This window comes from Brachycentrus maculatus, unplaced genomic scaffold, assembly GCF_059751285.1.
Source record: "Brachycentrus maculatus isolate JH-2025_06_01 unplaced genomic scaffold, ASM5975128v1 h1tg000057l, whole genome shotgun sequence".
Classification (NCBI taxonomy): Eukaryota; Metazoa; Arthropoda; class Insecta; order Trichoptera; family Brachycentridae; genus Brachycentrus; species Brachycentrus maculatus.
The window spans coordinates 1868933-1896922 of NW_028280811.1; the positions used below are offsets into that span (position 1 = coordinate 1868933).

Below are 27990 nucleotides of genomic sequence, written 5' to 3' on the forward strand. Positions count from 1 at the left end.
AATTTGCCATAACTGATAATTCATACTTTTCTGTATTTTATGATCATCTGATCTCTAATGCATTCCGATCATTCCCCTTAATAGAATCTTGTTCTCATTCTTTTTGTTAATTTTGTTATAAATATCTGTTTTTTTTTTTCAAGAAATTGCCTCTTCCTGTGATCTTGACGCCCAGCTATCCTTCCATCTCTTTGGTGGTCTTCCTGGAAGGACTAAACCGGTGGTATCTCGTTAACTCCTGTACTGTAATCCCGTTAAACGTATTAAAGTGATTAAAAAATACAGAAAATTACTATTGGTTTTACTCATGCATGTGAGTATAATCCAGAATTCGGACTTCACATACAAATAAAATAGTTTCTGTTCAATAAAAAAGCTTCTTCTTCTCACCAATACATGTCTCTAGTGAAAATTCTAATGATTCTTATTAAATATTTCTAAATTTATTAATACATATAAAACTTCCAAGAATTTGAGTATTGTGGTTGTCAATCATAGATATAATTGGTGGTAAAGTAATCACTCAAACCAGCCTATGACGGTCGTAAACAATGTAAATGCCCAGACTTTCATATTCTTCTTCATCTATGTTGAGATGTCAAAAAAAGTATTTTAAAAAAATTCTCTAAACTATAGATTTAGATGTTGTTTAGAATAATAATAATAAAATTGGAAAACTTATATAGCGCCATTTTCGTAAAAAAATACCTCAAGGGCGCTTCACGGTGAATAAATTGGGGAAAATATTATGGTGGAAATGATTTAGAAAACAAATGTGTTTTTAGTCTTTTTCTATAGAATATTTTCTAGAATATAATTGGGGTGTAATGGTAATCTGTCTGTAAATTATAAAATAACGATGTTCCGCCATGACATATTTTGATTGCGTAAACACACTTCGTAACGCATCTCCAGTAAGCCCGAACTACAGGCATGGGCTGCGGGCACGGCCTAAAGCCTGTGGCGTTTTATGTTACCGCAATATAACCTCAAACAACCAAATAACCACCATACAATCCCATAAACCATCCCCCACCAAGCGTATGTATGTATAATACAAAGTACGGAGAGATTTGAAATACGCAGTACTAAAGCGTGTACTGCGTTTTTATCTCATAGAACCCTTCGTAACTTAACGCCGAAATTTACACTAGACTTTTACATTTTGACATTTCGACATAGAAGAAGAAGAAAACGGAAGTCTTGAGTATATATATATATATATATATATATATATATATATATATATATATATATATATATATATATATATATATATATATATATATATATATATATATATATATATATATATATATATATATATATATATATACTCACGAGTATATAATAAAAATATATATATCGATAAATTTACAGAGGTTATACCCTATCATAGGCTGGTAAAGTGATCACTTTCCACACGTGCAACATTCACCATTCTACCCATTATTAACAATCATATTATTGAAATTTTCGGCACTCCTAGATATATTGATCAATCTCATGATATAGTACGTATGAGTTTACAATATGCTATATTGAGTTGAGAAAGCTTTTATTACGAAGAAACCTTTTTATCTGCATGCAAGAACAGAACCCCAGATTATTTGTTAATATTAAGAAACGTCTGAAAACATGATTATTATTTTTTGTGTAAATGAAGCTTATAATTTGACTAGTTATTTCTATTCACAACATTTTGAGTGTGTCCAAATACTTGTTCACAAATCTGAGTTTTCTCCACGTGGGAGTTTTTACATTTAGATATCTCAACATAGAACGGGACTATTAACAAAATCTGTTTCATAAGATATATTATCCAAAAACATCGCTACAAACGTATCAAAAATACGTTGTCAATAAACTTTTTTCTTTCCCTCATATTAAATAACAATAAACAAATAATATTTTTTTTTTTATTAAAATGACAATGACAAAATGACAATGCTTAAAACCTCTCTCCCCCTATTGCCCTTATTCTATGTTCCATGTTCCATTTAATAAATAAAAAGAATTACCTCCTCACCTCCTCTCATCTTTCATCGTTCCAAGCGCACAACTACTTCTAAGGCTGCGTTTCACATACGATGTTTGACAATGTTATTGAATGCTTTGAAACACGTATCACAATAGGTTTAACTAAGTAAAAGCTTTTTTTTAATAAAAGTATTATAATTTTTTCCACATTTAACTTTGTATTTGCTATTTTAATCTCTTTTTTTTGCAGCCGAGCGTCTATCCTGCGTCACACACCTGTTGTTTGATGTGAAATCAGTAGTGTCAATAACTGGGAAGGTGTCATCAACACTCCCGTTTACCCTGCTTCAACTTAAAGTCAAACCCTTTACTCATAAGAATACGTTGATCAACATAATGGACTAAGGTAGCGTTGTTTATATTGTTAATTACTCTGGAAGGAATCAATATGGTTTAGTTTAAGTATAGCAATATTGGTGCAGTGGCGTGCTTTAAAACAATTCACTTTTTAATGATCCTTTTTCACGACTTGTTTTACCATTAAGAATCTGCGTTACTTATTGATTTTTGGATGGATTGAAATTATTGCTACATAGTTTTTAACTAGGCAATTTAAGAAATAAGAGTTCAGATAAGTTGAAATCAATTGTTTTATTGATTGAAAACACGATAATTACGAATTTTACTTCACCTCTCTTCAAAATAACTATGAAGAAAATGGAAATAATAGTATTATTTTCCTACAAATTGTTCTTATAAAAATGCGTGATTAGTCTATGGTGAATTTATAAATCAAGTCGTTTGCTTGAAATGCTTATTGTTTCTTTAGAAAAAAAAAAAATTTGTGTTGTTGTTGTGTTATCTTGATCATTAACACACGAAGGAAAGGTGAGACCCCTTTGCTTCGGGTAGCGGTCCAGGGTAATATTGTCATAAAAAATCGCTTTTAAATTTATATATTTATTTGACCCCCCCTGGGAATAGAACCCAAGATCTCCAGAACGGTAGATGAGTGTATTGACCATTTCACTACGGAAAAGGTCAAAAAAACATTATTCTCAGATATATGAATTCATCACATGTTTCAGACTTTCACTGTTGGACTTTTTCATATTCCGTCAACCATTTATTATTTTAAACACCTTACAATTCGATTTTATGGCATTCGTTGAAAAAATCGTAGATTTTTCCATCTGAAAATAAATTTCATCGTTTGCATTAGCGTCTATTGAATAACAGTATCTAAAAACAAATACAAACAAATATCCATTTGCTTAGGATGTTAAAAGAAGAAAAATGACACTTAATTAGTTAATCTCGTTGAGAATCAGCTACTCCTGTCCTGAGCGTTAATACGGTAGAAAGAGAGAGAGTAATTCCTCGGAATATCCTTCATTTATCATCTCTTGTCAGAAGGGATATGGGAATAGCCTAGAAAAAAGGTACTTCACCTAGGATATCTCGGTGTTATCTCTGTACAACAACTGTATCTCGAGACGCCTCTCCCCGGATCGCACGAACCTCGGGGAGACACGTCTTAGTTAGGGTGAAGAGGGTAAATGACTGCGGACTATTAATCTTGTTTATTAAAGCGCCGACGCCGTTTGAGGGCTGCTCGAAAATGGCGAGTTTTTACGACGTCGCCTTGGAAGCTTCATAATACCGCCAACTAGAGTACCATACAAATCCTGCGTCATCGCGAATGTTTTCGACGATTTTAATCCACCTTTGTTAATTACGGCCATCGATCACTTTGCAATCAACGAATTTGTGGATTCCAAGTTCAAGGTAAGGTAAAATAAACAAATTTATAAGAAAATTTATAAATATGATAAATCAAAGTTTATGATAGTAAATAAAATTTATAAATATGCATATTTTTCAGACATATAAAAATTACCAAGATTTGAGACGATAATATAACAACATAAAATTCATAATTAACGGTGATAATTTTTTTTTAAAATATATTTTTAATAACACCCTCCTTGTCATTCATCGTGGAATGAATCACAATGGGAATATATTCAATAATATATCCACTGTGATAAATAAGCCATTTAAGCCGTAAAATCTCATTAAATTTTTAAAATAATTATTAAACTTTTTGTATAAAGAAAATAATTATATTAAAATAATTGATAGTAAAAAACAAATATTTAATAGAAGTATTTGATGTGGGCTAAGATTTTAATTTGAGTAAATTTTTACAAGATGTTAATTTGTTACGAACTCACATTTAATTATGTCGTCAATCAAATGATATTGATAAAAAAATTAGTTGGATGATAATCGCATTAAACGGTTAATATTTTGCATTATCATTTGTAAACAGATTTGATTTTCAGTGATAACGTAATATAGGTAGAAGAATAGGTCACTTTTTATGGATGTACATTAGTATTACATATAATTTATGGATACATATTTAAACATGCATGTGTGTAAATAAAATATTATAAAGTCATTGATACTTGGCCAGCACTAAACATGTGTCGTCAACATTTAAAAAAAAATATCTATGTTGTACTTTTTTTGCCTCAACTATGATAATGCGTACCTACATCATTTTTATACAAAGTCTTCATGATACGCACTACTCTAAATCTTTATATCGGTTGATTTTTTTCTAACCCTTATCCGCACCCAAGGGTGCATAGGGAATATTATCATATAAAAACAGTGTTATCTTGATCGTTTAATATACGAAGGAAAGGTGATCATCCTTGCATATTAGGTACCAGTCCAGGAGTCATCGAGTTTTCCGGAAACCGAGAAATGTAACGAATACCATTCGTATTAGGTAACCGAACAAGTAACGTTTACCTTTTGTTCACATCTCTATCGTCCGCCTCCGTAATGTTATGGTCAGCATGCTCGGCTACCGTTCTGGAGGTCCCGGGTTCGATTCCCAGGGGGGGTAAAGTAAAAATGAGTGATTTTTTCAATGTAATATTTATTCAATATTACCCTGGACTGGTGCCTGAAGCGGAGGGCTGATCACCTTTCCTTCATGTGTAAACGATCAAGATAACACTGCGTTTATATGACCTAGTGCCCTATGCACCATTGGGGTCCGGAGAAGAGTTTTATTTTATGATTATTCACATCTCTATTTGTAGATATAATTCAAAATAATATGCACTCATTTTTCATATAACATATATCGTAAGGCAGAATGTTGAAATTATAAGTTTATTAAAACTATTTGAGACAACAACGCAGAAAATGAATATTTAATTTATCCAGAAAATAAAATAACTTTGTTTTGTGTCTATTATAAGCTTCAAACACTTTGATTCATCAGTTAAATAATTATACTACACCTAGCCCCTAATAAGTTTATTACTAAACCTGTTCGGCAAATATTTTGATTCAAAAGCTTCGGATTGAGGTGTTGTACAAAAAATGGTATCGTATTAAAACAGGAACTTTTCTGACACGGTAATTATTTATTTAGCGGGAAAAGTCTGGCGGTGTGGAGTGCTAATTAATGCCCCGATAGAATTCCCGACGTTACAGAAAATGGCGCGCGCCATATCGGCTTTTGGCGGGAAATGCTTCGTCTTTGTATATCCCCAAAGCACACATATTAAACGTCCATAACAACCTCTTTAATGGCGTTACTGTAATTACCACTGTCACCCGGGTGCTGATAAATATATATATACACACACTCACTGCTCTAAAAGAACATGAGAAATAATTTATATTTATTAAACTACGTGACACTTTGATAATTTTGACACGTCTGCGCGTAAGAACTACAAAACTCAAATCTGCAAGTCGTGTTAATTATTGAAAGTAAGAAAGAAAGTTGCAGAAATAAATAGCTGAAATAAAATGAATAGTTGGATAATAGAATGGACAAATTATTCAAAGAAAAAAAAATTATTGGAAACTGCACTCAGTAATTTAAAAATCAGTTATGGAAAATCAAAATGGATAGAAACAACACATTGTTAGAACTTTATGTTTTTATAATTATTTCTTAAGTATTTTGTTTCCTTAGGTTGTAAATAATTTAAAAAAATATAAGTTATTGATATATTGATACATATAATAAAACAACAACTTAGTAGTTTTTCCACTTCAATTTTACTCGTGTACAGGTATTCACAACCAAATATCATCATCAGACTGTTGTTTATTATATAAACCACGAAATATCAATAACAAACATTAATTTAATGAAAATACTAACAACGTTGATCATTTGAGAGATGTTTAATCAAAACGGTTCACTGTGTGATATTTTTTTTAAAAGAAACATATGTTTGACTTTGATAAGGTAGAGTGTCCTTCATTGTTGTTCAATCAGATTTCTTATCACTTACTCCTATCAAAACGGATATTTTAGGCTACAAATATAAATACTATAGACTTATTTAACTTATCCCTATGTCTGGTAACTCTCCGAAACTCTCTCTTGTGTCGGGTTGTGGTCCCGTGGTTAGTGTCGCGGACTTTTAAGTAAGGGTTTCTCCGTTCAAACCCACTCTACCACAATTTGATACCTATTTTTAATAATGAGCCGCTTAGGCTCACAGAAATAGCACGAAATTCAAATATTTGTGTAAATAATAAAAACAAAAAATATTTATACTTAAAAAAATCGTTATATGTAGATTCTTGTGATCCATCTTATCAAATAAAATTATTTATAAAAAAAGGTGTTGTAACCCTGACGTGTCAAAAAACATGTGTTATCTCTTCGTATATAAATAAGGTTATCATGATAACGTTTTCTGAGTATCATCGTAGTTTGATAGTTTTGGTAAACGTAATAGTTCGCGGTAACATACATTTGTGAAAATGGCATCCCAACCTCTAAAAGTGTGGAAAAGATTTGAAAAGAAGCTAAAAGATGGGTCAGTGAAAAAATTTAAGATTCAAGAAGTTCCATCGGATATGTATGAGGATGTTATGAATTTCATGGAATTGAATTTCTTGTGTGATGAACCATTTACAATAGCCTCAGGTTAGAAATCAGCATATTGTTTTATTTTATTTTTTTTATTACATAAAATATTTGAGTTACAAATTGTGTATTTGCGCTTTTTTACATTTCAATTATTAAAGTGTTAACGTTTATTTATTAGATTTGAGAAAAATTTTTGTTAACATAAAATAATAAAATAGCTAAACATATCTAACATAGTAATGATAGGAATATTTCAAATTATAGAAAAACAAATAGTCAAATATTTTATTAAATAAAACAGTTTTATACTGACAGTTTTAATAAAAACTTCATTTTATAAAAATATAATAAAAGAAAAACGTAAAAGATTTTTTAATTTAAAAAAAAAATATTGGACCAGTAACTGGGTTAAGTAAATTAAATTACTTGTATTACTGACATAATCAGACTGTCTGATGACGTTGATAACGATGAAACCCAATCACTGGTCAAATAAAATAAAGTATTATAAACTGTATAGTTGTTTTATTATATATGTACAAATAAATAATTTATGTTACTTATTTATTTACAACCCAAGCAATCACCTTGAATCTGGGTTTGTGTAATATAAGATAAAAAGACATAATTTATTATTAAATATTTATCTTATCTCTATTTAACAGTGACCTACGTTTGACATTCAGATTTATTTTATTGAATAAATGAAAACTTATCATTCATGAAATACAAACATAGATTTTCAAGTATCGTGAACAATAAAAGTTTATAAATTAACTTGTTTATATCTTAGTATTACGATTCGATTACTTTTTATCACTATTTTAAACTATACTAAACTGTTGGAAAAATAGTTTCTGAACTCTTGTATAGTTACTGCATAAACGCGCTGAGGATCATTGTGGTCTTATATTTGGCAGTGAACCATATTAGAAACTAATCATAAGAAGGGGATATGGGGAGACATACTAAAAACAGAAATCTGTGTTATCTTTGGTTTTATCCACCAATACTCATAATATTATTGTTAAACATTATTTATCAGAAACGAATTAAATTTGATTTTTAGTTTTTGTTTGTTCAATATATCAGAATGTTTTAAAGCTTAAATTATGTACCACAAAGCAATATGAAACATTTATGTATTAATTGCTAAATGAAACACAGATATTTTGAGTCTACTTAGTTGAATTTTATTGTTAAAAAACACATAAAAATTAAAATTATGACAATTGTTTCGTCTAGTTATGGCATTTTCAAAAGAATGTAAAGATTAAATGGACTGACGGTTTAACAATCATATATAACTAAGAAGACTCAAAAAATCTGTATTTGTTTTAATAATCAATACATAAAATAAAATTGAGTTCTACAAACGCCAAATCAATTAAAACAATATTTAATCTTTGGAATAATAATTAAAATGTTCGTTTATCCAAAATATTGAATATCTTAAAGTAAATTACCAATTGCATTAAACGCGCATGACTTTTTTACATATCGCTCACTCCTTTCAATAACGTCATATATCAAAATACTTGATTTTTCAGGAGATCGTTTTTAATGTTTAAAAATATAATACAATGTATTCAAAATAAATATCAAGCCACTTATTGAACTTTTTACTGTGCAACAGATCTTTTTAGGTAAAACCTGAATGATTTTACTCCATTTGAAAAATATTAAGTATAAATAAAAAAAATAATTAAGCAATGCCTTTTCTTTAAAATGCAAAAACAACACTTTATGTCCTGTAGCGGGTAAATATTAAGTTTAAAATATGCCTCTTTTGCTGGGATATAGTACATTTTCTGGTCAATCCGGTAACATGCATAACTGAAAATTTATGATTTTTGATATATGACGTTGTTGAAAGGAGTGAGTGATATGCCTTTTGAAACACCTAAAATAATAATAATTTTTTTAAACACATATTACCTCAACGGCTGCTCCATTTGTTGAATGTAACAGCAGCAGATGCAAATCTAAACATTGCTTTTGGTGGACATCCTACTTCGTGACAGCTGCTGTCACCTAGTATAATCAATGTTTTCTATTACATTGCTTTTTCGTAGATATTTTCATTGCCTTTTCAAGCATATATGAAATGATACAAATAATTTTTTTTTTCATTTAAGTAGAGTAAGCCACAGCAATGCGTGGCCTGATACACCTTGTTACAAAATTTGTGTTTTTGCTTTAGGTATTATCAACAATCCTGAAGATATGAAGCAGCTATGGAAGTTTTGGTCAAATTTTGTTCTTCCACAAAACTTGACTGTTCTTTGCTTAGAAGACAAGGATAATGATGAGGAAAATAAGGAAATTGTCGGCGTTAACTTCCTTTTACACGAACATAAAAATGATCCTGGACCAGTGAGTATATTTTGATAGATTTATATTATCCACTGACACTTCGTGATGGAATTGCATTTTTAATTTATTATTAGATTAAAACCAGTATTTTTAGCTTTTCCACTTTTTTTTATTTGACCAGCGACCGGGTTTCGTCGTTACCGACATCATCAGACTGGTGAGAGGCTATACAAATTGTTATGTTATATATAAAAGAAGGCAGGAGTTGATAACCATGATTTGATATAATTTTAAATCATGGTTATGAACTCCTGCCTTCTTTAATATATAACATAACAATTTGTATAGCCTCTCACCAGTCTGATGAGTCGGTAACGACAAAACTCGGTCGCTGGTCAAATAAAAAAAGTGGAAAAGCTAAAAATATTGGTTTTAATCCATTAATAAAGTATATTTTGAGTATTTTTGAACATTATATGTTCATTTATGAACATTTACAACTAAAAAAAATTTTTATATTTTTTTAGGGAGAAAATAATTTACCCGAAGCAATAGATAAAATTTTAAAGGAAGTATTTTCCAGATTCGATGTTTATGAAAAATTTGGCGTTGATCAGTATTTAGGTGCTTGTGGATTGGCAGTAAACAAAAAATATAGAGGAATGAATATTGGAGCTGAATTGTTGTTAGCAAGGTATTTTTTTGTATATACATATATTTATCAAAACCTTCAATGCAAAACTTTAGTACAAAAAAAAATTGTATGACCCTTGGTGGCCTCATTTTTATTTATTTTTGTAATTATTTTATTCTTAATTATATGTGCCGATTCTCTTTCTCCGCTTTCATTTAGCAATACTGTACTTTTCTCATTCTTCTTACTCATATTGTTATTATCTAATTCATATTCACACCCAATGGTGCAAAAATACTGCATCGTACATATAAGAAATGTTATTTTACATTGATAATGTTTTTTTTTTTAACACCTCATAAAAAATGATGAAGAATATAGAAGCCTGGGAATTTACGGGGCTGACGACCGTTATAGGCTTGTTTAAGTGATCACTTTACACACGTGTAACGTTCACCAATTCTACCTATTACGGACAACTCAAAATAACATTTATAATTAATATATGGACACACTCAAAATAATGTAATTTTTAAAAGCCAAGGGCAATTTAAAAAAATATAAAAGTGTAAAATCATTTATATTTATTTATACCCTGCTGACATTATTACCCGGGACCTCGAACACAATAACTTTATGTGCTCAGCACTAAACTACAAAGGGGGATAAAACTTCCTATAATCTGACTTTATTTCTTTACGTCACCCGTATCATTTCAAATATTCCAATACAAGATCAAGTAACTCTATCATTGAATTGATCATCTCGCCTTCACGCATTGGAATCGACATTTATTTATCAATCAGAGTCAAATGTTTAAACACCTAAGAAATTTTAAGTCATAAATAGTGAAATATGTATATTTAAAATAATTTCCTTAAACTTGTGTGCTAATTTTAATTAATATTTGTTTTCAGAACGCCCATCTGTAAAGAAAGAGGATTCAAGGTAACAGAGACAATATTTACAGCCGTTGGTTCTCAAGTTTTGGCAACAAAAGCTGGCTTCACTTCATTATTAGATATTGAGTTCGCAGATATAGAACAAAAATTGAATATTAAATTCCCCGAAGGTTCTAAAACATTTAAGGTTATGACAAAAATTATACAATAAATTCATACAGAAATAATATCTTTATAAAAAAACACGTTTTAATATTTATTTTGTAAGTTAAGTAGATAGGTTCTAACCTGTTTTGGTATATTAGTCCAAATTTTTTCGTTAAGGGAGCAAGTGTTTTTGCCTAGAATTTTCACTCATGAATTACATGAAATTATAGTAACTTTAAACATAAAGAGTAAATCCACTCACAAGTAGGCATAGGCTATGAAACTTATAAAGTTGAAGCCTGAGTAGGGACATGTTAAACGGTGTTGCATAAGCCGTAGCTAGATTTCAGAGTCACTTGGACGTTAGGTAATTTAAAAAAAAGTCGTTAAGGGATTGGAGGAAATTTTTTAAGAGTACTGTAATGGAGAGAGGAGAGGAATAAAAATATATGGCTGTATTTACAGCCCTACTTTCTGTCACCTAGTACTCGAAGTGGCCCTTAGAAGACCTCCCCAGCATCTACTAGGGGATGTTTCACCCCTGTTGAGAACTTATGGTCTAGTACATAATATAAATTTGGAATAATAAGAGTATTATTTGTTGATACGGTATAATAAATAAGGATATAGATGTTCAACATCCAATAGTATTGAAACATCACAACCCGAAATCGATTTTTTTATTTATTTTCCTCAGCACCAGCACTTATATTATATAAATACAACAATGTTGATCAGTACAAGAAAGAAAAATAACACAAATAGTGTAAAATAAAATAGTACAAAATTTAATTCAGAGAGAGAGGTAGGTAATAAAAAACATAGATAAATATGAAAATAGTACAAAGGAAAGCCAGATAGTAAAATATCAAAAAAGTCCACAAATGAAACTGTAAATCCTGAAAGAAGTATAAAAATAAACTAGACAGTAAAAAATAACGTGAAACATGAGAATAGTTAAAAAATGAATGAGATCGTTACTAGTAAGCCAACCCACAATTCTTAGATTATTTTAACTTAAGAGGTTTAAGTTAAAAATATCAATGTCAAGGATGTTTTCGTTATCCAAATAAATATATTTTACCCATATTTGTTAAGATTTAAATATCATAAATAATAAAATAACTCGTTTGATATTGATTTAGGGTTACTTTGTATACAGAACAAACATAAAAAACAATTTAAACTTCACGTTTGTACATTATAAAATATTGTGACCAGAGAAAGAATGTTCATTGTATAATATGCATTTTTATTTATACAAAATGCAGATCCCTCGTGATTAGAAAAGTAACATATTTTTGAAAAATAAAATCATATTTATTGATGAAAAGTGGAAGTAAATTATCTATAATATTATGAATATATTTTATACTCTTGAATGTAAAAAGATATGAAAAAAATATATCCATTATGCAGACATTATAAGTTTTGTTTTATTACTGACAATAGCATTTATTTGAGGATTGCTGCAACATATCAAATAAAAAAGGATATTTTGTTTTTATTTTATTTTATATTATGTGTTTGTATATTACTCTTCTTATTGATATTGATCAAGTACCTGCCTAAAAAAAATAATAGGTGTAATTATAAGAAATAGGTAATACTTTTAAGTACTTAAATGACAAATTTAATAAATTCAGTGTTTACTTAATTTTATGCTATGTCTTTGGAAGATAGTTAATAAAAATAAATACATACCTGAAATATCTTAATATTTTTTACCTTATTACCGTTTTTTTGTTTTTAAATTTACATGTATTCTATTTTTTTTAAGGTATGTTTTTTTGCGAATATAACACATACCTTAACGTTGTGAGCGTAGATAGTAACAGTGCTTTTAGTTATAGTACCGTTAGTAACAGTGAGCCATTTAGATAAGGTATAATAATATTTGATAGTAGTTCACATCCTATTTTACTTAATTCTTAGATAACAATAATCACTAACCGTCAAATTTCACACAGAGTAGATAACATTTTAGGCAAGGTAACCAAATTGTTTTGTGAATAGTGTATTAAATAAAATGGTGAAAGTGTGGAGACGGTTTGAAAGAACACTGAAAGATGGGAAAGTGAAAAAGTTTAAAATACAAGAAATACCAAAAGACCTTTACGAGGATGTTTATAAGTTTATGATAGATAATTACATATATGAGGAACCGTTTTCAATAGCAGCCGGTAAATAATTTTATTTAAATGTCACATTTTTATCCTCCGCAATTTCAGTGTTTTTTAAAATTTATTGACACACGTGTTTCAATGCATTCAGCATAAACATTAAACACCCTACTGATGCTGAATGCATTACACGTATTGCAAAAGATTTTTAGAAAAATTGAAAAATGGAAAGATTAAAGTTGTTTGACTGTTGTGACTGTTGTGTCAATTGTTGAAACTACGTTATTCTATTTGAAGTTTTTAATAAATTTCACAACACAGTTTCTATTAAATAAACCATATAAAAATATTATCTCCTTAAATAAAAACGAAAAGTTTTAGTCAAGAAAAATAAATAAATAATTTTGTAGGTATGGATGGATACGAGTAGTTAATATACTTGTATTTCCTCTATTTTATTGTCATTATAGTTATCAATTTAAATAAATAAAAATGTACTTTATTACGTCTCATTAGATCTTTACTATCACCAATAGTGCTGTAGGTACCGCACTAGATCTAAATAATGTAATCTTGATCGTTAATTATATGATCAAAAGCAGAATGATCAGTCCTGCGCTATAGGGTAACATTACATAAATTAATATTAATGTAAAAAACCTTTGATGTTTATTTGATTTCTCGGAAATCGAACCTTAAACCTCCACCACTGAAACTAAATATGTTTACTACAATATTATAAGGCAAGGTGATCCGTCTTGCATTTCAGTAATATTTTAAAAATAAAGTTTTGAAAAATAACTGACGTTTATTTTATTACACCTCACAATTGATTTCGAAACCTCAAGCATTCTAGACAAACGCTTACCACTGGCGAACAATAATTAGAAAACGCATTAATACCTTTGAGTTTCTTTTGCAGGTGTATTTAATCTTCCGGATGGAATTGAGAAAACAAAAAACTTTTGGAAGTACTCGATGTCTCTCGGCCTCTGTATAATATGTGTAGAAGACATAGAAGGACGACAATCCGGGAAACCGGAAATCGCATCTATGAACGTTTTACTGCATTGTGTGAAAGGCAATGATGCTATTCCTGTAAGCTATAAATCATATAATTTTTTATTACATTTTGAGTGTGTCCAAATACTTGTTCGCAAAATCTGGATTATCTCCAATTACAGGAGATATTTTCATATAATTTTTTGACATCTCATCAAAGATGAAGAAGATCTTCTTCATCTTTGATGAGATGTCAAAAAAAATATACATATAATTTTTCTTTGTCTTCACCTTATCGGTATTCAATGACTTATAGAGTACATTGATATGGTGCTATCTTGATCGTTTATTGCATGAACGCAAGGTGACCGGTCCTGCATTTCTTGTACCAGACTAGGATGATATGTAATACTTATAATAGTAAGCATCCCTTTTTTGACTTCCCTGGGAGTTGAATCTTGAACCCCCAGAACGGTAGCTAAACGAGCTTACCGCACACTATGAAAGTATATTTGAAACTAGGTAAGTATTTGAGGATTTCAGGATTTTTTGTAAGACGATATTTCACCGATAAAAATGGAATTTATATAACTGATCAATTCTGTTAATTAATTTTTTTATGTTAACATTAAGTTCTGAGGATTTTCAGTTCTTAAAAAACAGTACTAGATTTATCTTTTAGGTACATGTATTAGCTTTCTTTAATGAAAATCCACAATCTCTGAGTTTTTACTTTTTTTCTTCTAGGAACAATATATTTTTCTCAATTTAGTTTCTTTTCTCACAAAAAACAATGTTGAATGTTACTTGATACTTGATTTATCCACAATTTGTTTTAAAAAGTGAATAAAAACCATTTTTGTGAAATACAATGTTTGTTAAAAATAATAACCACTTACATTTACTTTGTTTTTCTTTTTGTAATTGTCTTCAAAATGCAAATTAATAATTATGAATATACTTTTGTATAAATATTAACGTAAACATATAAAAATACATGTCCATACGTATAAATGTATCCTCTTATATGAGAAAATGTTTAGTATGTACAAGTATTTTTTTTACATATCGCGTGCCTCCTGTTCCAATTGAATGCTCACGATAAATAATATTTTGTATGTTTATACTCACAGGTAAAAATGATTTATTCTTATCGATTATCTTCAAATGATTGACAATTTGATTTATTCGTTTCTAGGAATACGCGCAAGAACCTACCCCTCTTGTTAGAATACTAGACGACGTATCTCAAAGGGTGAACGTTTATGAACATTTCAGAGTAGATGAGTTCTTAGGAGATTCAGGTTTAGCTGTGAGCTCAAAGTATAGAGGAATGAATATTGGAGTGGAAATGCTTCTCGCAAGGTAAATACAAACATCGTTTTACAATATCATTCATGCATATAAATTGTGAATAAACTAAATTAACTGACTTGGATATTTTATTTCAAGTTTACATGATAATATCCATAATTTTTATTGAAACTTCGTTACCATATTGAAAACCATACTTAAAAAATATTATAATTATAAATGAGAAACAAGTTGAAAGTACTCACTGTGTTTTCAAACGCTCAAATGAGCCTCCCATAAAAAATAACATTTTTTGGTTTATCACTTTTCATGGTGTGCTCAGATATATTTTATAGCGTTGAATTCGATATTTTTGTTGAAAGATGAACTAATCAACAGTATTTATGTTATTTTATCCACAAGAGGAAAGGTTTCAAAATTACTTATACACAAACTTATTACTTAACTTACTTAACTTAAGTATCGGAAATCCATTAAAATAAATATCCTTAATTCGCCTACTTTTCATGCGATAACTTGATGACTGTTTAATCAATTCGATTCATATTTTTAATAAAAATACTTAGAAATTATTTTTAATTTTAAGTTTTAAAATATTCCAAACAAGTGACAATGGCTTTCTGAATGATCCCACTCATTAAAAGATTTATTTTTCTCATCGTTCAACATCTTAAGGACAACACTCTAATTTGGGCTTAATTCCACATACGCTGTTTAATATTCATGTTCAATGCATCGAAATAAGTGTCGTAAAAAATACTTACAAAACTAATGTGAAATAACACACGCAAATATTTTTTTTATTTTGAAATTCGTATTTTTACTAAAATTGTGTATGTATTTTGTTTCAGAACACCTATTTGCAAGGAATTGGGATTAAAAGTGACAGAAGCAATTTTCACAGCCAAAGCGTCCCAAGTTCTGGCAGAGAAAGCCGGATTTTCCACCATTATGGAATTACAATACGTGGAACTGGAAGAAAAATTGAATGTGAAATTTCCTGAAGAATGTAAAAGCCTTAAAATAATGGCTAAAGTAATTGAGTAGACAGTGTCGCATTGTGAATGTAACAAAACGTACTTAATGATTTATGTTTTCACCCCTAGAAAAAAAACTACGCATGTAACAACCCTTACAGCAATACACAGGGGTTCGATTTCAAACTTGTCGTTTATTTTTATTCTAATTTTACTACAAATTTTTGGTCATAAAACGAATTGGCCGGTAGACGTGTTCTCTAGTTTTCTACTGTTTTTTCTAGTTTTGTTAGACTTTTTTCCCTAATATGATAGTTGCTCAATTTTTATCGTCACATGTTTCCTACCGTGGAATTGGATTATATCTATATATTTATTTAATATAATTTCATCTATTCTGACGTACATCATAAAAAGGCTGTAAAGTAGTAAATCTGGGAGCAAAGTTTATTTTTTTACTGAAATTTTAGTTCAACCATAACACTGTTTTGCGGGGATTTCAAGGTGGATGAAAATATAAGAAAAAGGACAATGACGAAACATTTTTGGTTTGCTTCTACAAAACTGATTAAATTTCGCTTACTGACGCTGCAAATTTTCTGCCTGTTTTTCTTTTTCGAGGGAAGAAAAAATAAACTTTTACATGCATATTTATTTGAAATTTAAATATTTTTAAGATAAGACAATCAGATAAGAACATAAAGTTCACAATTTTAAAAGTGTATGGATTTTTTATTTAATAACTATGATTTGTAAAAGTTTAACCTTTATCTTATTGATGTCAAGGACGATTCTGGATTTATTTATTATATATAAAAATCAAACACTGTCTATTTGATTGTATTTTACTATTGAAAATATTTAAAAAATTAAATTTGAGAAAATTATTTTGCCTTGTTATGGCATTTCAAAACTACTTTAAATGTGTAAAGTACTTATATGGCGAAACAATTGTAGCAGTTTTTATTATAATATACAATTTAGTAGGCTCTAAAGATTTATATTTTATTTTAGTATTTAATATACCAAATAAATAACAATGGAGTTTTATAAATTAAACTCCAAATCTGTAAACAGACTATTCTTTAGTTAATTTTTATTATTTAATTTTTAAAGAGGTAAAATACTAACTGTTTTATTTTTCTCAATAGCATATATCAAGAGCCTTTTTTACAGAGCTTTTTGTGCGTCTCTCAAACACTTGATTCTTATCCTGGTTGGTTTTGCCTATGTTTCTAGTCGTAGTTACCATAGTAAGTCTTTCCAATTCTACCTTCCATCTTTGAGCCTCACTACGTAAACAGTATTATTCCACTTCAAGTTCGATGGCTTGTGTGATATCAACATCCTTAGTTTCATTACGTTAGATCTCTCAAGTAGATACCTAACATCCCTTGATGTATGATTCTTTGCCTAAAAGTAAGTGACTTACTGTGAAGGAGTCCATCTCTACATTACATGTGTCGAAAAGAAAAGTAATAAAAAGTTGCCTCATATTTAAAAAAAATGTATACTCGTTTTTCAACAGAGCATAGTCATGGATCATAAATCGATTAGAACTGTGGTTAAACTAGAGAAATTACGCTTCCAATCGATTTCTAACCTTTCGTTTTCCCAACTCTAGCTTCTTCAAATACTGGCTTTATGTAGACTTCAAAAAGTGTTCCAGGAACAGGAATTTGACTCAAATAAAGAAGTGATTGCTGAAACGAGGGCCTAATGTGAGAGTTTAAATGAACCGTTTTGTAAATGAAAAATATTGAATTGAATTTGAGAGATAAAAAACATTTTTTTATAAGTTAAAGTAGCATTAGAATGAAAATATCACTCAAAAGGGATGTTGTTGAATTAAATATAATTCCAAAAAAATGTTTTCTTTATTAGATCCACGACTTATAAGTGATGTTTTGGGCCTTGATTTAGTTCGAAAATGTTACGGTGACTTATTTAAAAAAAAATATTTCTCACTATCATCAATTTTAAAATAGATAATTGAATATCAAATAAAAAACATAAATTAAAATTCGAAAAGTTCTCTCAAATCGTTTCAAATTCGAGTTCTTTCAAAAATTTCGAATGAAAATTAAAATTGTTATTCGTTACTTTATGATTTTTTTATTATCAGAGTTTGTGCGATTTACCGTAATTCAAGCAATTCGTACATTTGTATAAGGCTGTATTAACATGAGCGGGTTAAGCCTGGGATATGTCATAAACGGAACCAGCTTCCGTTTTTGCACGCCTTAATCATGTTACCTGCCGGAAATGCTTGTTCTCTTCTCACAACGTGACTTGCTCCGAAACCCTCGTTACTTGCACTGAAATTCAGAGATATCATTCTAAAATTCACGGATTGGAGAAAGTGTCATATTATGAATTCATCGCGTGTAGTTAGATCCTAATTAAGGTAGAAAGCTGACTGCTGTAAAAAAATCATTTAAATTAAGTTTGTTTAAATATTAAACGCTTTCAAACATGTCTGTAAGTTAAATTGGTTGTTTTCTGACGCATATTTATGTACATACATCAGTTATTTTGGTTGAATGAGAATGATATTATTGACTACTCGTTTAGGTATATATTTTAAAAGCCTTTTTCTAAGAAAATTCAAAATGACCAGAAAAAAGGTCGTAAAGTGGTTTTTCTAACGTGAAACAAGACCTTACCCTTTCCTTATAAAATTTCATTAAATAATTTTTAAGCCCCTTAATGAAAAAACATCAGAGAATCCACGAATCAATAAATCCATGAATCGAAAAAAAAGGTATTAAAAATCAGTGAATGGGTAAATGTTTGATGATATCTCTCTTTATTACAGGTTCAACTATAAAATTGTTTTTAATTAGAAAATCTTATTTTTAGAATGATAGCCATTAGTTAGCAAGATTGTGTTTGATGTACAAATCCCGAAAAATAAAATTGTTACTGGTTATTTTATGATTTCATTTATATTCAGGCCTTTGGCGAAGTTAACGAAGCATTAATAAAAGTGTTATAAGAAATATATTTTTCTTTTCATTTTCTTAAATTCTTATATTATTTTGTTAATTACTTGACTCAGGTTTATTATCCATTAATAATTTATTTGACTCTTTTTACCATTCTAACTTTCATCGTTGAATTTATTTTGCTAAAACATTTATTTAAGAAAATTCTTCTTTATGAACCTAGTTGAATTTCATCAACAAACAAATACAATGATAAGAGTTTTAAGAAAACTGATAACTCTCAAATTTGTACAAAATCAATACAGCCCTTATTAAACAGGATTTTTTCAGGAAATTGTTGGGTTTATTGAATGAATCCAAAGTTTATGTCAAGAACAACAACAAAAAACAGTTCGTGGTCTAAATATAAGCTTTAAAAAAAACTATCATATTTTCAGGCGTCTCCAAGAATGTGAAATGAATCGAGTAGAATCTTGCATACATTTATAAAGTTCGCTGTTAAATAAAAAAAGCATAGGTACTCAAATCAACCATACATGATATAATTTGACCTTAAGAAGTGTGGTTGTCAATCATGGATAGAATGATAAATATTACCTGTGTATAAAGTGATCTCTTGGCGTATGCAAGGTCGTACGGCCTGCAAATACACAGATTTCCATATTCTTCTGCTTCTTTGTTGAGATGTCAATATAAAAATAAACAATATATATTTTTAAGGATGTTTTATTTTGCAATAATTCAATAATACAGAGTGCTTCCTTTATGAAATGGTTAAAATAATAAATTTAAAATATAATGTGCTTCGATTCAAATATTTAAAAAAATTAATGGGTCCGTTATAATCATGTTAATTGTTAAAAAAAAAGAAAAAAATACTCTAATTAATAAAGTTGTTCATAATAAAATAGAACCAATGATAAGTTTGAAAATGTTTGACAATTTCACTTGATGGAATTTCGAAAATTTTGAATAAAAATATTTTTGTTTTACTGGGTATTTCAATATAATTTTATTTAGAAATTATTATCACTGACCGGTGTTTTCATTTAATGACGAATTGTTTTATTGAATAAATGCTTTGAATGAAAATAAATTATTAGATTTAATTGTTATACCATTTTTACATATTTACAAAAACAAAAACAAATATAAATATTTGAATTATGTATAAACAAATCTTAAGTATTTTTCCCTTTCTCATAATGATATAATTTTTAACATTTAAAATTAAGTAATTATTCTTAGAGAATACTAATATAATATTTCTTATAAACTATGCAATGTCTTTTTTAAAGAAACACTTTTCACATTTTTTCACAGTTTTCATCGTATCACAAGCATTAATACAACCACAAGTAGAGATGATTTTGATACAACTCCATAACCGCTTGCAGAATTTTTTCTTCTCAGTATAGCTGCCATTTTGTCACCTGTGAAAAAACAAAACAAATAAATCTTTAAATACTTACTACCATTTAGGGTCAGACGTGTTTAACTAGTGTTCATGTTCATTTTTTGTTTTTTTTTTTTTTTTAATTATTTTGCTATTCACAAAATATTATTATTCATAAAGTTCAAATATGTAAAATAGTTAAATATATGTAGTTCATAAAAATAAATAATATTAATACATACATCAAAAAAATCCAACAAAGGCTTGGCCTGTATGTGGATATACATTTTACTTTAGGTTATAATAAAAGGGCACTGGCAAGAATACAATAGATATCAGAAATAAAATAAGTTTAAAAGTGCTAATATAAACTACAAATATTTTATTTTTTACCATATACCGCGTTCAACGATAATATTACACTTGACTTTGATTACAATATTAGCTACACTTTGATCTTTCTTAGGTTACCTACCTTCAGTTACGAAGACATAGATGCTGGCAGGCTCTGTGTTGCTCGCGCTGCAGGTGTAGTTACCGGAGTCTGTGTCCCGTGCCTCGTGAATGGTCAACCGAGACTGACTCTTGGGTCCAGGCTCAGTCTCTACTGTGATGCCACCTCGAGCAGTGTCATAGTTGATCATGCGCTCGTTGTGGTACCAAAACACGTACTGAGGAGGCGCGGGACTCTGTCAAAAACAATAGTTTCATAATATTTTATTTTATACTACCAGCTTAACTACTTGCTGTTTATAATTTATATTTGTAGAAATTACTTTGTGATTTTCTATTTTATAATTAAAAAAACACTATGTTTTATTATCACTGTAAATATTTTATTTTAACTTAATTAAAATGTCTACCGGTTTTGAAGCTTATTGCTTCTTTTTCAAGACTGATTTATAGTATTAATCAGTCTTGAAAAAGAAGTTGTTAGCTTCGAAACCGGTAGCCTTGATATTTAAGTTATAATTAAATATTTATAGTGATTTTAAAACAAAATTATATTTCAATTATAAACTTGTTATTTGCTTACAATTTTTGTATGTCTTCTCCCTTTAGCGTACATGAATATTGTTATTTATTACTTTTTTCGTTTTGTGCCAAATTTTCAAATGCTTTTTCAGTATTATAAAGGACTTATACACACGTCACTAAAATATTTAAGCAAATGAAGCATCAAAAAGTGTATTCGTAAGGTAGGTGGAATAATTTAAACCCCAATTCTGTAATAAAAAGCCCAAACACTTCAATAAGTTAAAAAAAATTGATACATAATACAGAAAAAAATGTTTAAATAACTTTTGATCTCATAGGGGATGGAACTTTTGCGAGATCAAATAACTAAACGGAGACTTACTAATCTAGCTTAGTATCCCCTTATCCATTTAACTTTAACTTTAAATCAAATACGTCAAAAAATAATATATGTTTTTAGTTATTTGTGCAGTGTCCATCTTTGTCGCACTCACCACGTTTGGCTACCATACTGTAGGTCCCGGGTTTAATTCCCAGGGGGGTCAAAATAAATATAACTGCTTTGTTCACTGTAATATTTATTTAATTTAAGTCTGGACTGGTACTTGAAAATTAAGACTGATCACCTTGCCTTCATTTAATTAGCGACCAATTTTATTTTGCATAAATTTGATTCAGTGCCCTATGCACTATTGCATGCGGATGAGTGTTTTAAATACATTTATTTATATTAAATAACATGTTTGTTTAAAAAAATCCAGATTTTAAAATAAATATTCATAAAATTCATGTTTACTTTTAAATAATAAAGTTAATTTATTATACGGACGAGCGTTGTTTTCTAGAGAGAAGCAAAATTAAGCGGATGTGAATTTAAACGTAATAAATCTGCTTCTCATTTTCTCTCATTACTCTTATAGATCTCGAGAGATGTATTACCCTCGGCCTAAAGGCCATCATTGATGGATAGTTACTCCTCCCTCTGTGTTTTGTATGCAAAGAAGTGCCGCCCAAACCTCGACCCTGGGCGGCCACAATCAGGCAGGCTCGACACGTCCAGCCCAGGGCCGGGAAGGGCGGATTACAGTGCCGCCCCAGATAATGACGTCCTACCGATGCCGCCCTGATTTTTATGCCTTCATAATTTTTAAACCCCTCCATTGACGGAACGAAGTGGAAAAGTTAGGGCGATACTCTAAAGAAGATATTAAAGCACGTAGGCCCAGTTCTTTGTGCGGCGGATGAATTCTAAAAGCTCTCCGTGGCACTAAATCCCGATTCAGACATTTTGGGCCGCCATTAAAGTCACCGAACATTTGTAAAACGGAACATTTTACTGTCTCCGTATCTTTTATAGCATCCGCGACATTCTCTTACATTTTCCAACGTTTTTACCGCTAGTTAGTCTAATTGAATGTTGAAAATCGGATAACAATTACTATAGAATATCCTTAAAAAACTGGAATATATTTTGTACCGCAGAAAATGAAGTTGTGCAACATAATAAACAAAGCACATACTGTGAATTATTTTATGAAAAAAATTATTGATCCTCTTGAATTTTAATATTTTTACCCGGTTAAATTATACCACGGTTCCAATATTTTGGTAAAAAAATCACAAAAAATATACGTGATAAATTTCGTTGAAAAATGAAAAGAAATGTGGTATTTAAAAAAAACAGTATTTTTTTATTAAATAAAAAGAGAAATATTTGTGTTTTAATTATTTTCACTAATAATTCAATTCCATACTATTTCTGTAAGCCTAATCGGCTCATTATTAAAAATAGGTTACAAATTGTTGTAGAGTGGGTTCGAACCGAGAAACTCTGACTTAAGAGTCCGTGATACTAACCACGGGACCACAACCCGACACTTTATCAGATTTATTTTTTTATTCGGATTGATTAATTCATAAAAAAACTTTCTCGTTTGAAAAAAAAACTTTCTTCTTGAAAATGTTTTTTGAGAAAATATTTTAAATTAACAACGTATTTTAACACGTTTGAAAATATTTTTTTATTTCATAATAAAAAAAAAACAATTATTAAAAAAAGACGTAAATTTAATAAGTGTTAATACAAGTGTTTTTTTTTAAATAAGCAATATGTCATTCAAAAAAGTCAACGCGTCACCATAAATATATTTTTTTGGTGTTGTTAAGATTCAAACACAATCTACAAGCTAATATCGTAGGTATACTGGCAAAAAACGTTATTCTAAAATGCCTGTTATTTAAAGCTTTGAGCCTGAATAAAATACCCGCTATTAAGTTGAATTTACTTTGAAAATCACAATCATTTGACATTTTAAACTAATTAGTGTATTTGCCACTTTAAAGAACGATAAAAACTTTAAAATATGCATCTTGAAGTCTGAATTTTATATTTTCGAGTAAACGTTTTTTGCCAGCACACCCACGATGTGCAATTCTGATTGTGCGATTTATTGCTACTATTCTGTTTTTCCCAAATATCCACAAATTATTCCTCTTTAAATTATTTTTCCAAAAACAAGTTTTATTCCTAAATTTATGATATTTAATTTATCGTTCTCTGTATCCCATCAAATATATCCCACTCTACCAACCATCTGGAGCAAAGGACTATCATTTAAATGACTTATTTTTTATAAATGTATATATATATATATATATATATATATATATATATATATATATATATATATATATATATATATATATATATATATATATAAATATATATATATATATATATATATATATATATAAATATATATATATATATATATATATATATATATATATATATATATATATATATATATATATATATATATATATATATATATATATATATATATATATATATATATATATATATATATATATATATATATATATATATATATATATATATATATATATATATATATATATATATATATATATATATATATATATATATATATATATATATATATATATATATATATATATATATATATATATAAATATATATATATATAAATATAAATATATATATATATATATATATATATATATATATATATATATATATATATATATATATATATAAATATATATTTATATATATTTATATATATATATATATATATATATATATATATATATATATATATATATATATATTTATATATATATATATATATATATATATATATATACATATATATATATATGTATATATGTATATATATATATATATATATATATATATATATATATATATATATATATATATATATATATATATATGTATATATGTATATATATATATATATATATATATATATATATATATATATATATATATATATATATATATATATATATATATATATATATATATATATATATATATATATATATATATATATATATATATATATATATATATATATATATATATATATATATATATATATATATATATATATATATATATATATATATATATATATATATATATATATATATATATATATATATATATATATATATATATATATATATATATATATATATATATATATATATAAATATAACATTTATTTATTTATTGTATTATTTTTCTAATATAATAATAGAAAAATAAAAGAAGGTTAGCATCATTCTATTTTTTAATACCATGATAAAACATGCACTTAAAATCTTAGGAAACAAAGTTTTAATAAATTATTGATAAGGGTAAAAGCTTTCACAAGAGTAAATTACAAAATAAAATGGCTGTGCATTTTAAATAGTGTGCATACCTTCTCAATGATGCATACGAGGCTAATTACACTTCCGGTATCCACGTGGTGCTCGCCGGAACCCAAGATGAAAGCTTCGGGTATCACGATGAAGAGATTCACGTAGTGGGATAATATGCCTGCACTGGTGGAAACCTGAGGGAACAAATTCACTCACTAAAATATGATCATGTCATAATTTATGCATGCTATGATTAAATGCTCGTATACCCAACCATCTCAAATATAAAGTAATAGGATAGTTTAATATTAAAGCATACTTCACCATTAATGTTTGGTTCATCTTAGATTTTTGATAGGGAAATTATATTTTTGGATTATTCATGTGAAAAAAAAAAATAGTTAAATAATAGTCTCATAATTATTTAGCTTTTAATTATATTTAATTTAATAAAACCCGGGACCTCCAACACCCTAACCATGGTTAAATGGTTAGCGTGTTGGAGGCCCTGGGTTCAATTCCCAGGGGGGGGTCAGTTAATAAGTAATTTTTTCACTCTAATAATATTATTCAATATAACCCTGGACTGGTCTCTGAAGCGGAGGGCTAATCACCGTTCCATCTTGTGTTAACGATCAAGATAACACTGCGTTTATGTGATGCAGTGCATGCACTATCAGGTGCAGATAAGGTTTTTAAAAAATATTACTTCTCCTTTTTTTCCAACTACAATACATTTGCCTCATAAATTACTTGAAAGCGGTCGGGTCAGAAGTCGAAATGACAGCGAATTTGGTTGAGGAGATGCATGAATGTGGAAGTGGCAAAGATTGTTGGCAAAGACAGATTGGTGTGGCGTTATATTATATCTGCCTTCCTCTGCGAGGAAGCGGCGCGATGATTAGTAAGTTGGTTAGTTAGTTACATCAAGAAACTAATAATTATGAATTTTGATAAATTACGTGGATCGACAGCTGGGAATCGCAGGAGGTTAATCCCTCCTAAAAACAGGCCATAAGGCCTTCACTAAGCAGCAAAAGAAGAAGATGAATATAAATTATCAAAAATTACACGAATTAATTTATCAAACTTTATCAATATCTTTATCAACGTTAAAATATACAAGCATGTATGAAAAAAATGTACATGTAAAAATTCTAAGCAAATTCCTTACTAAATTGTAATTTAAGCTTTTGCAAAAGGTCGTCGTCACCTCGAAAGCCAACGTAGTTTATTGCATAGTTTATGTAATAATGTAGGATTAATATTTCGAGATGTGATATGTTTGTATGCGCCAGTGTGGCCCGTCCTTTGTCTAGCGTGAACATGAGCGCGCTGCATTACACTTTTCTCCTTTCGCTCCGGCGAGCTTCAACACAATGGGGACCGTGTTGTGCGTTGTTCACATAACACACTCCCTGACCATTCTATTAGGATTGCTTTAAAATAAAATAAAAATAAAATAAAATCGTCTGGGTTTATAAGGGTAACATCACAGATGAATTTTTCCCATTTCAATGATTTTAAAGCCGATTAACACAATATTTTTTTTACTAAGCAAATCGTAGTCGTACAGGAGAAAGTGACCAACTAACAAAACGTTAAATGTTCAGGAGGGCCATTTAAATCACTTTTGCTTGGCTAGAAAATAAACATCAATGCAGTTAGTCATTTTTAACAAGTCAATATATTATACTTCCAAGTTTAAAATCCTTTGGGATTTTTTTTCTGGGCAATATTAAGCTACTAAGATATCAAACAGTCATATAAATAATATTTCATCTAAACCTAAAAATATCCTTATAAATGGAAATTTGGTTTGTGAAACAAGTTTAAGGACTTCAGTTTTGAAAGGATAATTACTTATTTGTGAATAAAATATTAATTTTATTGTGGTTAGGTGTTTTAATAGCTTTTTTAATGAAAATAAAACCTTCACTTCAAACTGACAATTAAAGGTTAGACATTATCCATATTTAGTAACCATAAAAAAAAACAAAAGTCATAATTTACATAAATCAAAAGTAGTATGGCTGACTAGTGAACGTTACATTAAGTATTAAGAAAAGCCATTGCCATTAAGCTAGTGAATGAGAGGTCGTAAACCCTTGTAATTTCTAAAGATTTACATGTTAGTGTCCCATAATTTGCTTCGTCTATGTGAATTTCTGTAATAATCTTAGAAAATGTGTATTTAGAAATAGTCAAGCGACTATAATAATTATTTGGCGAGGGACTGTACATTATACGACACATTCATGTGTACGTAATGCACATATACCCGTGGAAATGCTGCATGGAGAGTGGTTGGAAGTAAGGGTTGTCCCCAACGATAAATTGTTTGTCTTTCTGTATTTTAAATGGAACCTTGACCTTCACGTATGGAAGATTTGAAATCAAAACTTTGTTTTACAAACATTATTTGGCGAATCAAGCTTATCCGTAATTTTTTGGTCATTATTAACATAAGTATATTTCCATGGTCAAATTCAAAAAGTGTTAATGTTCTTTTAAGAATATACCAAATGTTTGAGGAATGTTTTTATCTTATTCCATTTCAATACTTCTTGGAAAATTTAAATGTAAAAATCTGATTCTCTGACTTATACGGTACTTGTTATTTTAGAAG

At 28.6% G+C, this 27990-nt stretch overlaps 3 protein-coding genes across 3 annotated transcripts in view; 2 read left to right on the plus strand and 1 right to left on the minus strand.

The window, feature by feature from the left end:
* The first annotated feature begins 6730 nt into the window (after positions 1-6730).
* On the plus strand, positions 6731-11656 carry LOC148311766 (uncharacterized). Its single transcript, XM_088278439.1, has 4 exons — positions 6731-6961; positions 9108-9280; positions 9748-9914; positions 10772-11656. Exons 1-4 carry the CDS (start codon positions 6796-6798, stop codon positions 10965-10967), a joined length of 702 nt encoding a protein of 233 aa, XP_088134565.1. The 5' UTR covers positions 6731-6795; the 3' UTR covers positions 10968-11656.
* Positions 11657-12701: 1045 nt separating this feature from the next.
* Positions 12702-18830, plus strand: LOC148311767 (uncharacterized). Its single transcript, XM_088278440.1, has 3 exons — positions 12702-14124; positions 15227-15393; positions 16194-18830. The coding sequence occupies exons 1-3, from the start codon at positions 14005-14007 to the stop codon at positions 16387-16389; spliced, it is 483 nt and encodes a 160-aa protein (XP_088134566.1). The 5' UTR covers positions 12702-14004; the 3' UTR covers positions 16390-18830.
* A 1639-nt stretch (positions 18831-20469) lies between these two features.
* Positions 20470-27990, minus strand: part of LOC148311768 (neuronal growth regulator 1-like) — a 58375-nt gene continuing 50854 nt past the window's right edge. Inside the window, exons 6-8 of the mRNA XM_088278441.1 lie at positions 25421-25555; positions 21139-21352; positions 20470-20700 (exon numbers count right to left, since the gene is read on the minus strand). Of these exons, the coding sequence (XP_088134567.1) occupies positions 20594-20700; positions 21139-21352; positions 25421-25555 (456 nt within the window). The 3' untranslated portion in view covers positions 20470-20593. The remainder of the gene's footprint in view (positions 20701-21138; positions 21353-25420; positions 25556-27990) is intronic.

Excerpts from the sequence above, each read along its gene's own strand:
- LOC148311766 (XM_088278439.1), top strand. The coding sequence starts at position 6,796 with ATGGCATCCCAACCTCTAAAAGTGTGGAAAAGATTTGAAAAGAAGCTA. Across the intron at positions 9,281-9,747 it reads ATAAAAATGATCCTGGACCA|GGAGAAAATAATTTACCCGA; the intron begins GTGAGTATATTT and ends ATATTTTTTTAG. Across the intron at positions 9,915-10,771 it reads GCTGAATTGTTGTTAGCAAG|AACGCCCATCTGTAAAGAAA; the intron begins GTATTTTTTTGT and ends ATTTGTTTTCAG.
- LOC148311767 (XM_088278440.1), top strand. The coding sequence starts at position 14,005 with ATGTCTCTCGGCCTCTGTATAATATGTGTAGAAGACATAGAAGGACGA. Across the intron at positions 14,125-15,226 it reads AAGGCAATGATGCTATTCCT|GAATACGCGCAAGAACCTAC; the intron begins GTAAGCTATAAA and ends ATTCGTTTCTAG. Across the intron at positions 15,394-16,193 it reads GTGGAAATGCTTCTCGCAAG|AACACCTATTTGCAAGGAAT; the intron begins GTAAATACAAAC and ends ATTTTGTTTCAG.